The sequence below is a fragment of the Pyxicephalus adspersus genome, chromosome 4, assembly GCF_032062135.1.
Source record: "Pyxicephalus adspersus chromosome 4, UCB_Pads_2.0, whole genome shotgun sequence".
Classification (NCBI taxonomy): Eukaryota; Metazoa; Chordata; class Amphibia; order Anura; family Pyxicephalidae; genus Pyxicephalus; species Pyxicephalus adspersus.
This window is the reverse complement of record NC_092861.1, coordinates 71,125,553-71,138,511: the sequence shown is the minus strand read 5'-3', so window position 1 is coordinate 71,138,511 and position 12,959 is coordinate 71,125,553. Positions and strand designations below refer to the sequence as shown.

General features: G+C 38.2%; 1 protein-coding gene across 1 annotated transcript in view; it reads left to right on the top strand.

Moving 5' to 3' along the window:
• The window catches only part of UBE3D (ubiquitin protein ligase E3D), an 80,942-nt gene that overhangs the window by 2,929 nt on the left and 65,054 nt on the right, over positions 1-12,959 (top strand). Inside the window, exon 2 of the mRNA XM_072408571.1 lies at positions 3,109-3,305. Within this exon, the coding sequence (XP_072264672.1) occupies positions 3,109-3,305 (197 nt within the window). The remainder of the gene's footprint in view (positions 1-3,108; positions 3,306-12,959) is intronic.

The window sequence follows — 12,959 nt, the reverse complement described above, 5'->3', positions numbered from 1 at the left end:
AGGGGGGAAGGAGAGGACATTATTATGTTAGGAATGGAGTGTAGGCAGGGAGTGCCATCATCCATGGCTGCCCAGTGGGTGAAGTAAGAACATGCTGGACCTGATAGGAGAGAAAACATGGCAGTAGGGAGTCCCATCATCAGTGCCTGCCCAATGCCAAAGTATGAAGACACAGAACTTAGTAGAAGAGAAAACATGGAAGCAGGGAGTTTCCTCATTTGTGCCTACTCAATGGGACATGTTGAAGAAGACAGAGTAGTATGAGGGATTGAGTGTCGGTGGAAAATGACACCATAAGGGCCCGGCCAATAGGTGAATAAGGAATACAATGAATCCAGTAGAGCAGAAATCATGGTGTGGAAATGGGAAAAGCCATCATCAGTGCCTGTCCAGTAGGTGCAGTAAGAAGATACTGGGCCCAGTAGATGAGGGATGCGGGGAGTTAGCAACTTCACATGAAGGGGAGCACGCCCAGAGACTGCAGAAATGTACCATGGTTTGTATGATGTGCATACTCGCCTATTATGGCAAATGCTGGCACGCTCCCCTAAGAACTTTTATTCTGATTTCAAACCTTTACCTACTTGTATCTCCGTACATAGTGACATTTTTGTGTAGTTCAGAGGCACTAGCAACTTGGCACAGCTAGATAACACTTTTCTCACACTGCTTTCAGACTAGACAATTTTCAGATGTAGGTCTTGCTATAAAGTCAGAACAAGGGATTTCCATACCTAGTCCTACATTTGTAGAACTGTGTATCTGGGCGAAGAAGCGTTTTAGATAATGAGATCACCACATGAGTTTAGTTATCTTCCAACTTCTGATAATGTTGTTTTTAGCCCTGATGAAAGAAGTCCATTATTGTCTAAAAACATGCTAGCTAAGGTTACAACATTTGAATAGCGCAGCCTTTCATTTTTTAACCCATTTCTCTAAACTATATACTTTTATTTCTATAAAGTCTTTTCCCCTCCTGCACACTTTGATTGTCTGTTTGTCATGTAGTGTGGTCCTTTGGTCTCCACTTTTTGTATGTAATCAGCGTACAGCTTGTGGCACAATGATGGTCTCTGGGACTCCTGACAGTGTGAGATCCCCAGGCACTAGAGGGCTAATGAGCACCTATTCCCCCTATTCATCTCTAGTGCTCCATGATTGGCTGCGGAAAGGGAAATTCTGATGACGCTTGAGCCGTCATCAGGGTTTCCCTTTTCTCAGCCATTCAGCACTACACTTCAATAGGGAGACTTGTCCCCATTCACCTCTAGCCCTGAATGGCAAACGGAATGGAGCAATCAGCAGAGCTTTGCTATGCTGAAGATCCACTTTCTTGATTGCTCCCGCATCCCTAGCGGAGCTGTGGCATGTGTTCTATGATGCAGAACACATGTCACAGCTCCCCTCGGGCTGCGGGAGCAATCAAGAAAACTAAAATATCAGCAGAGCTCTGCTATGTGATTGGCTGCGAATTCTCAGCCAATCACGGAGCATTAGAGGTGAATGGGTAGACTTGTCCTCATTTATCCCTAGTGCCTGGGGATCCCACCCTGTCAGGAGTCCCACAGCTGTGCTCATGTCATGGATGCAGCCATGGGAATCATACTTTCATTGTGGGATAACCTGTTCAAAAAAAAGTTTAACAGTTACACAAAACATACACATTTAATAAATGACTTTACCATTAAAGTCTGGTCTTATTTTTTTACACATATTTTTAACCCTTTCAGGGAATGAGTAAGGGGTTTTATGTACCTGTGTGCTCATTCCCCGAAAGAGTTAAAAAGTAAAACTTTTATAAATGCTTACGTAAAATCACAGTAAAATGCGTCATAGGCGTTTATAAGAGGATTTTTTAGTGTTTTAGAGGAAAGCTTTAAAACGCTTGTAAATGTGAATAAAAACGCATTTAAACATGGTAGGAAGGTTTACATCCTTTTTTTAAACTGTCCATGTAGACCAGAGGTCGGCAAACTCTGGCCTTTAGGCTAAAGACGGCCTAGCTGGTAGTTTGTTCCGGCCTAACCTTCCCTGGCCGATCCAAACTACCACCGCTGGGGCATCATGCCGCTCCTGAGCCTCCTCTTGCTGTGGCTCCCCTATTTACCGTGGACAGCGTTAATACTTTCGCTGCCGGGGTAAATAGGGAACGACCCCTGAAGAGAAACCCTTGAAATGGCTCAGTGGTCACAAAAGTTTGCCTACCTCTGATGTAGACTCTGCCTAACCCAGTGTTCTCCAGCCTGACAGCTCTACTTGGGACACTTTCTAAATATTCTTTATTTTGCTTATTCTGTTTCTTTCTCACTCCTGAAGTCTTCCAGCAGATCTGATAAACTGTGTCTCTCACTGAAAGTTTCCCATAGGTCAGATCATAAACCACCCTGTTTCCCCAAAAATAAGCCCTAGCATGATTTTTCCGTATTTTTGAGGATGCTCGAAATATAAGCCTCGAAAGTAGGCTACAACATATATAAAAAATCGAACAAGAGTTTAAGGGATCATTTAAGGAAAACACTATTGCTAGACATGAGAAATTGGGGCCAATGTTTCTAAAGGAAATAGAGTGGCAAGAAATTCAAGATGCAGTTATGATGATGTTCCGGAATGTGATGCATGACTATATCTGAATAAATGTTGATTTTTTGTTCAAAAAGAAAGGTCGATTGTTGTTCATGAAAAAAAAAATCATCCCCTGAAAACAAGCCCTAGTTCATTTTTTGGAGCAAAAGTTAGTTTTCAGGGAAACAGGGTATTTATTTCCCAAAGCAGAAGGTGTCAATACAAGTAAATATATAGGTAGGCAGTCCACAGGGTACAGGCCTCACCAGCCAGAGAGGGGTCCAATAAATCTATATCCTTCATTCCAATGAGCTCAGTACTTCCCAGGCATAGAACTTTCAAGCAGCTGCCATGTGTACCACGGCTGCTTGAACCTTCTAAAAATACTAGTGACCACGTCCTAGATATTGGGGGGACTTACTTCTTCCTATTCAAAACCGAGCCCTGATGCCCTGTACAGAATATGTAGCTTAGTAGCGTGATTGTAAAGCTTTGTTCTGTTTTTTTCTTACTCTTTTTTCTTTTTCTGGTGTCTTTGTCTTTTAGTGGCCTTGAAGGCAAACGATTTCCAATTGACGTTACTGTGAGTCAGTCAGCTTTGCAAATCCAGTCTCAGGATAGCTGTGATGAGCTTCATCTACCAGAGGAGATCAGGCTGGATCCTTCTACATGTAGATATGTACAGCACATCTCTGGGGAAGGGTTGCACGTAAGGATGAAGGCCCATGTTGACTGCAAAACAGGTACTGGGAATTCATTGCAACTTGAATAACTAGTCTGTGCAAATTTAATTACAGTTCCAAAGATTGTGTGACAGGCTGGAAAGTTTAATGTTCAAGATGTACAATACGTTTGGAATGTCAATATTCCCAATCTAAAGCAATTGAGTTCTAAAAATAGCTAAAGCCAAACCTTTACCAGTCATATACATGTGAAAGAATAATGAAAACTGGGATTGTGTTAATTTTTATTGACATTGATACTGGATGGTGATGGTGGTGGTGATAGTGATAATGGATGGTCAAAAGTTCACATATAGCTAGAAGAGAACTCTTGAGCACTAGACAAATGAAGGTAATCGCTATGAGTCCAAACATCTCCAGGTAGTGTTTATAAACACTAGTAAGTGTTTATAGGTGTTTCATTTTCAATATTTGCAAATGCATCATCTGACATATTACTGAAGGTGAATTGGCTTATATTTTTGTTTTCGCTAGTACCTCCTTTAATCCTGAGATCATGGCTGGTAAGAGGGACTGACGGGGTAGTGCACATAGTATATAAAAGAAGTGTCTTGCTTTAACGTACGTATTGCTTGTAGATGGACTAAAAGCAGTAACTGAGCAACTGTTTTGCTTTTAAATAAATTATTAATCAGGAAGAATGTAAAACGTCAGCGGTGGGCAGTTTTTTGGTATGTGTTCCAAGCTGTAGGAAGGACTTTATATTTTCCTGGTTTTGTTGTTAGTGAGAATGCAGTGATTTGTGTTATCTGGGTCAAACAGAAAACTTTTGTTTCTGTCTCCCAATAAAGCTTCCTAAAAGCAATATGCTTTTTGCTTCTTAGCTTCCTATTGTAGAAGTATTTCACATTTGTTGTAGGAAGTGATGTCTTTGCAGTTTTTTTATGGCCATTTTATTTTGTGTTACTTTCTAAATGTTTTAATACAGACAGTACAGTAAAGCTAAAGACTTCGAATTAAAAGAAAAAATGCTTTTATTCTCCATCAGAATGGCAAGCTCTATTATATTCTATAGCTTTAGTTGTGTCAAGTACAAATACATTAAGATCCTTGGAGATTTACTGTATTCAAAAATGAATGTATGATTTTCTGCTGACTACTGGAGAGGTAAACTTCACAGCACCATGATGTGCTGCAAACAAATAAAGATTCCCAACCTCTCCCATTTAAGGTGGGATCGTGGTTGAGCTTACAGCAGAACACAGTGACTCGCCAAAGGTCTGAAATGTCCATAAATAAGTCTTTTCTGAGGCACTGTACTCTTTTGTAATGTATTTAATGAGTAATATTATGATCAGGTGCCATTGGAAGACATCACAATGTGTCATCAACAATAATATGTTTCATTATCTCCACCTAGTGCAGATTATTATTAGTTGTGCAATAGAAAGTTGCAAAGATGCTCTGCGGAATCAGTGTTCATATTTTAATTCTTTTTTTTTATTATTATAATAATATAAATGCTCAAAATGTTCTAAATGTATTTTTTTTCAAGAGAAGGTCCTAAAATGATTTCAGTTGAACACTATGCATTATTTCATTGATAATGACATGAAGGTCTTTAGTTGAGTATAGGATTTAAGGAAAGAGTACTAGATTTAAAGAATATTTCACCTTTAGCAAATGCATCAGCATTTCAGGAATGTGGTTGTTTCCTGCAAGCACTGCAGATCATATTTTCAATATGGACAGTGCCATATATTGGCAAAGAAAATCAAGAGAAGCTTGGTTTTATCAGTCCTTATTCAATTCAAAACTGCCTGCAATAAGGCGCTGAGAAGTAAGGAGAATCGATCATTTCTGCATCTCAGTAACTTAAAATGTTGGGGGATCCTGAAAATTAAATAATTACTGGTTCCATATTACGCAGTGAGTGTTATATTTGAAAAACAAAGGGTAGAATTTAAATATATGAGGAAAAAGGGGAACTTGGGACAAATGGTCACCATGCCAAAAAAAGGGACAAGGGGTTTCAACCACAATGCTTTTCTACTTGGTTTGTGTCTGCACCAGATCATAAGAAATTACCCTTGTCTTGTAAAAAAAGTAAAAATTGTTACCCCTTCCACCACTGAGAGTTGGTGTGTTACTGAACTAATGTTCAGGTTATTTCCACCAGATATATCTAGTCTTAACGTTGCCAAACAATTGTATCTTTAATTAATCGGTCCATGGCATATTATTCCAGAACATCTGGTTTTTGACTGTATGTTTATTAGTAATCTATAGTCTTGCTCTAATGTTATTGGACAGAAAAGCATTTTTCATTAATAAGCATTAAAATAATACAATTTCTTTTGAATCTGTAGCAGGTGTTGCCTGTAAATTCTGGAATTATATTTTGATATTAACGGAAAACTCTTTTTAGCACAGTCAGCTCTTGGGCTGAATTTGCTGTGTGGGCCAGTCCTAAAGATTTTAGCACCATTTGTAGAACACCAGAGCCTTGATATATGAGGTTTAAAATTAAAGATGGGTTCCGCCTTCATATTCATTAAAAAGGTTCTCACTAAAATCTAGAACACCTATATATGTATGGATTTGAAATGGTTATTGTTGGGGAATACTTTTTCTCCTTTATCTGCTCATTTTGCCTGTAGTAGGTGAATAAACAACTTTAGTCTAGAATTTTTACTTTCATGTAATTTATTAAACAGGAAGAATGTAACAGTTCAGTGGTGGGCAGTTTTATTGTGTTGTGTTGCGAGACGTAAAGAGGACTTGTTTCATATTTTCCTGGTTTCATTGTTGGAATGCAATGATTTGTGTTATCTGGGTCAAACAGAAAATTTTTGTTTGTCTCTCCAATAAAGCTTCCTAAAAGTGTTCTGCTTTTTACTTCTATGCTTTCTATCGTACTAATATTTCATTTTTGTTGTTGGAAGTGATGTTTTTATATGGCCACTTTATTTTTTGGGACTTTTCAAATGTTTGGAGATGTTCAGTAAATCTAAAGTAAAAAAATGTGTTTATTTTCTGTAATAATATTGAGCTGTATTGTATTTGTTAGCTTTAGCAGTGTTATGTACAGGTTATTATAGGTGTTTGGAATTTTACTATATGCAAAACATAATTTTAGTGTGTGATTTTCTGGAGACTACTGAAGAAAATAAACACCTTGTTTTTACTGCCAGATTAATACCTTTCTGTTATTCTTACAATATATCTTAAACTTTATCCAGCCCTTATAATCAGCCTTTACTTTCTGTATAACTCCTAACCAATATCCTTAACATTTAGTTTTTTAAACCAAGTGGAAAATCATTGAAACCCTAACCTATTTGTATTGCTGTCTATGATTCTAATTAAGCTAGGTACACAATAATTGTCGTGCAATAATTGTCGTTAGGAAATGAACGACTAACGATTATGCGCGATTATTTTAAACGATCGTATTGTGCACAATTCTGTACATGCTGTAACGATACGATCGTTCAAATATAATCCACCAATAATGTACACACGCTAGATACGAAGATACGAGCGTTTGAACGATGCAGGAAGTGACATGTAAAGGAGAAAGTGTACCGCAGAAACGATCACTTAACAACTGTACACACAATGGATAGTGAACGATCGTCACCCAATCAGATCCGCCGGGACGGTTGTTCGTTTTCAATGACAATCCTCGTTTATTGGCATCGTTGTGCACTTTTTTGTTAACGAATATTGGACCAACGGTCGTTAGTCATTCATTTCCAACGATAACTATTGCACGTGTGTACACAGCTTAACTCGCCTTGATTGTCCTGAGGGGTAATCTACAGTTCAGAGTGGTCACTAGGACAGTAATGAGGGGAAAGTCTATCAAACCCTCAGACATGAGGAGCACTGCCACATTCTTAAATGGGGAGAGGCACTTAATAACCTCTGCAGGCACACGGATAGTTTGTTTCTTAGGTGTATAGGTGCAGGAAGTGGTATTGACAGGAGCTCAGATTATAAACAGCCATTTTTGGGTGGTAACTGTAAAGTTGAATCACAGTACCAACCGTCTACAACTTCTTCCCACCCAAAATAAAATATTTTCTGTGGCGAATACTATAACCTGGTCAAGATTTTCTTTTTCAAAGCAGAACATTTGCCTCATTTAAGATCTGTAAGTTCTGAATCTTTCCTCTCTTCTAAAAGTTCTAAAGTTCTAAAATCTTGCATAGTATCCACTAGATTTGCTATGGCTTCCAGAGGCTTCACCAGAGGAACATTCTGGTTCCGGTGGTCAGGTAGAAAACATACAGGTCACCATTCTCCTAACACATCAACTTCTTGATCTTGCCTCTTCACCCTGATAGTTCACCAGGATGCTGGGAATATGATTGTCTCTACATGGCTGGATCATTCTTTTGGAAAGGTCATCTGATTGGGATATAGACATATAAGTAATGAAATGGCATGTGTTAACAATCAAGGAAGAACAGGATCTTAATGCGACAAGAGTAGTTTGGAACATGTTTTGAGCAGAACCTAGCTTTGGTGTTCATCATGGTAATTCCAAGTGTGGGCAGCTGGTAGACATGCATTTTCTGCTGTTTACATCTGGGCATAGGGAATAGGTGTACTCACTGAAAGTTGTTGCGGTTGAAGGATTTCAGTTGTGGAACCTCTGACAGCAAGATTCAATTGCATTCTAAACAGGTTCATTTTTAGATACAGAAATCCTTAAGTAGAAACACTGGTGACTCCATGGGATCCGCCCGCCCGGATATAGGTATTTATAGCTAGATATAGCACCAACATATTACGCAGCTCTGTATGTTAAATAAGGATTGCAAATGACAGACAGATACAGACAGTGACCCAGGTGGAAGAGAGGACCTTGCCCAGAAGAGTTTACAATCCAAACTAATCGCTCAAACTATTATTCTTAGAATACTTAAGGATAAAAAGGATATCACCACTAGGCTTACCACAGAGCTTCTGCCCCTGGGCTTTTTTTCCTTTCTTTGAGATAGTGCTATTGGTGAAATGCTAGTTCAAACCAATTATGTCTGGATTATTTCAATATTATTTTGGAATAAAAACCATTAACCTGCTGTATCTAGGCTTAAACCTTGTACAGAATCGTCCATATAGCTCCCCCGTTTGACCCTCTTGACAACTTGCAACCGAAATTTGGTTCTCTGGACCCTTTAGAGACCTTCTTTGTTATTTACCCTCAAGTTGTTTTTACCTAGTAGTCGACTGTGTCAGGTAAGTGTCCAATCTGACAGCCTTTTTTTAAAGAACCCCATCTTTACCATTTTTGGTACCACCTTGGGATGAGGTGCAATGAGACTTAGGACTTTCTTCTAGGCTAGTGTAATTACTTATGTTCTCAGCCAAGGACCCCTTTCTTTGGTCCCTCTGTCTGGGTCCAAGAACAGCTTATATTCCTTATTTGCCAGTATCTGCCAGTATCTCAGCTACAGATTATTTTCCTAATACCAAAGAGACCCTTGAAGGCTGATATGGCTTTTTGTTCAAGCATTTTGGACAGTTCCAGGCAGACCTATCAAGCTTATGGTCTTAAAGTTGAAGTAAACTGGAGAAAAAAAATCTCACTCGCCTTTACCTTCGAAGTACTGTCGATCTCTCCAGGGGTTCCTTGGATCGGGTCTCAGGCATGTTCTTTGCCCTTCTTCTTACGTCACTCAATCTCGCACAGTGCAGGCGCGAGATTGGCGGGGGGCATCTCACTGCGAATGCATGCATTTTTTTAAAACTCCATTGAAGAAAAAGCTTTTTCTTCGGCGCATGTCGGAGTCATTTTTACTTTATATTAAAGGGTTGTCTACTCTTTTATGGAAAATGAAAATTTTAGTTTAGGTCTGCTGTAAGGATCAGATTCCTTCCTGTCAAAATATAATCCACTGGATTGTCAGTGTTCTTAAGCTACGTACACACTTCCAATTTTTATCGTTGGTAAACGAACGAAGAACGATCCTGCACGATATCTGCGAACGATCGTATGGCACCGATCCTGTACATACAGATAAGGACACGATCGTTCAAAGATATTGTACACACGATCGATGCGATCGTTTGAACGATACAGGAAGTGACGTGCACCACAGGAAGTGAGCGAACGTTCGTTCACCGCGCATGCTCAGACCATGGACGATCACTGAACGACCGTACACACGATAGATGGTCAACGATCGTCGTCTGATCCGCCGGTCCGGTCGTTCATTTCCAACGACTATCCTCGTTCGTCGGCGTCGTTGGTTACTTTTTTTACGAACGATTTTTGGCCAATCGGTCGTTCGTCGTTTGTTCGTCGTTCATTTCCAACGATAAAAATTGGAAGTGTGTACGCAGCTTTAGTCTTTACCGACATACGCTTCTCCGATTCAGCTTTTGTACTGCTATACTATACTGGTTTACCTTTTGCTATCCATTTGCAGACAAGGGCAGGTCCGGGATAAATGGGACTCAGACAAAGTGGTTTTAATAATGCTGACCACCAGAATGAGAACATCTAGTAGCTGGGAAAAAGTAGTAAGAGATATATCTGAAATAAATGTATATTTTGCAGCAAAAACTTTTTTTTTATTTTATCATCTATCATACTCTTTATTTTTTGGCTGGAGTTCTGCAATAAAGCAACATGAGCTTGTGTTGTGAAGACCAGCTCCATAATCAAAGTATCTTTATGTGTTGAAACACTGCTATTGGAATTTAATAAATGTTTTAGTAAATGTCAGATTCACTTCTTTATAAATAGACCCCAGCATATGTTCAGTTAACTAGCAAACCTGGAATCCATTCCAGGATTGCTAGATCACCCAGGTTCACCCATGATATCTTCCCTAGCCTTGGAGAGCTTTAAAAAATCATGCCCAATCTAGCACTGTTTGTAGGATGTCTGAAAAAATTTAGGGAACAAAAACTTTTAGCACACTGTAGGCTCTTGGGAATAGTCAAATAGAAAAACGGAGTGCACTAGGAGAGTATTCGCCTATGCAATCTCCAGAGAGATCCAAATTGTGCCAAGCCTAGATTGATACATTAATTAGGAGAAAGGCATAGACTAAAGATGAGAAGAAAAGAAAAGCCTTTTTTTTTTTTTAGGGCAGGAAACTTTGTATGTTAAAAAAGTAGTAACAATTTTATTAGAAATATTCAAAAATTAATAAAATCACAGACAAACGTAAGTTTTAGCTTAAAAAACCAAATTTGAGAGGTTATATATAATTACAGAGTCCCTCTTGTTAATAAAGTTTAGCCTAGATGTTGTCATGAGTTTCTTACCCGACGCGTTTTGCCCACATGGGACTTCATCAGGGGATTTCGTAACAACGAAAATAGGGATTTCAACACAACCCTGTTGAGAAAGGATACTGCGGGGATTACGATCTTGCATATGCAGAATGCCCATCCTCACCCCCTTAAAAAGAACATTCTGCTAAAATTATTATACAATATTATGGCGCAACTGCACTGATCTTAAGGACTTTAAATAAAACCGAACGCTCTAAAGGAAAGACTTTTGGGAAGGGGTTACAGTAAGAAGTTACTCAAGAACTCTTACCAACAAGCCCTTTCACGTGACTGTAATTCATTAATTACAAACATTAAACCTCAAGAAACTGATGTGAAAGTAAGTCAAAACAACCTTCAATAATCAATACAAGGCAATCCAGAATATTTAAAAAAAACTTCTTAGTGACCAAACGCACATATTTCTTAGTGACCAAAAAACCTCTAGATTTTTGAATAAATTTGGTTTCATAAGCTAAAACTTACGTTTGTCTGTGATTTATATAATTTTTTGATATTTCTAATAAAATTGTTACTATTTTTTAACATACATAATTTGGTGCCTTCAAAAGAGCTTCTTTTTTCGTCTCATCTTCAGTCTATTCCTTTCTCCTAATTCAGGTGTTGGGAATATTTATTAGATTTTGCAGACTTTCTGGACCATTGCCAGATCTAAAAACAGTGACTCCAGAAATAAAGAAAGTCAAGGTTAACAATAAATGATGTAGCTGTCCAATTACCTTAGCCATTTTTATAAACATTCAGAAAAATTCTTTAGTTTTTTTTTTTAGGACTTGAATAAAATGATTCTCTACTATACACTAAGGCCATTGCGGTGTTTTCCAAATGTATGAGTACTATTATGATCAGGTGCCATGGGAAGAACTCCGCTCCAGAGCCATCAATAATAATATGTTTAATTAACTCCCCTCCTTTCTGTGTATACGTGTGGCTCTCGTTCATTATTACTATTCGAGCAGGGGAAAAGCCATAAAAGAATCTCTGCAACATCAGTGTTCATATTTCCAAGCAATTTTTACAAACTTTTTGCCTATTTAATGTATTATTTTAATTTTTGAATTCTTCCTTTCACATTAAGTATTTTTTCTAAAATTTTGGGAAGGTCCAGAACAGATATCAGTTATTTATTTCATTGGCAGGTTTAGAACATATCACAAAAAAATGCAATATTTAGCATGTAGACAAACCACTCATACAAGGTACATTTTATATTTAGTTTTGTTTTATCCATTGCAAGTTACTCAAATGAATCCTGTATAGAAACAAACGTAAAGGCTGCCATTGCTAAACTTTCATGGGCTTTATAAAAGAACAGATTGTAAGCTCTTTGGGGCAGGGTCCTCTCCTCCTCCTGTCTCACTGTCTGTCATTTTCAATCCCTAATTTAATGTACAGCGCTGCATAATAGGTTGACGCTAAAAAAACTCCTGTTTAATATTAATAATAATATTTTTTTGGTATCAAAAAAGCTAGACAATTCCAGTACGGATAATGGTAGAACTGAACAAGATCGTACAGTCAAATTGTATAATGCATTGTCAGTTTAAGATCTGCAAATTATTTTAGGGAAACCTACAATGGGGATAAATTCGTGCATTTCCGCAGGGATTTAACCAGAAGGCAATATGTGTGTAATTAAATATTTGTTTTAACCAAGGTTGTTTAAATCTCAGTTTGGAAAGTGAACATCTTTGTATTAAGGAAAGCCTATTCAAAATGTAGAACAGATTTCAGTATTGGGGCTTATAATATAAAATTGGTCAGAATATTCAGCAATATTGTGTTGTTTGAAAGGTTTGCTGTAGTTCCAGGACTTGGCCAGCTGAGGCCACTGCTTCATTGTGTATTCTCCCCTAGTCTTATCTGCTCTCATTTCTTTCTAATTCAGAAGTGCTCCAACAGCAAGGAAAATCAATCATTTTACCAACCTAAAGTTCTTCTAATGAGCATCACGGAGAGAAAGGTGCTATTGAACCACTGCTTCAGACAAAGTCTTAGCGGAAAATAATAAGAATCCCTTTGGCCCTCTTATACTTGCAAAAGAATTGCACAGTTCTTAAAACTTATTGGCCTCTGTGTCATTGTGTGCCGGGTGCTACAGCATGTGATGCCGCTTCAGCGGTGACATGAATCCAGTGATAGGAGGTGTAGAGGACTCACACTTGGGTATCCTTAACCACAGGTGTACTTTCATATCTGCTCTGTGTTCTTCTATGTTCTTGAGATGCATTGTGCTCCTCTTTACTTTGCTAATTGGATGGGAAAAATGTACTTTGTGCAACCTTTTACCAGATTGAGTGACACTCCTTCCTAAGTGACTGTGGTTTCTGGAAAAAAAAGATAAATAAAAGTTGAAGTGCCTATAATAAAACAAAGGTATAGTATATGTCGGGT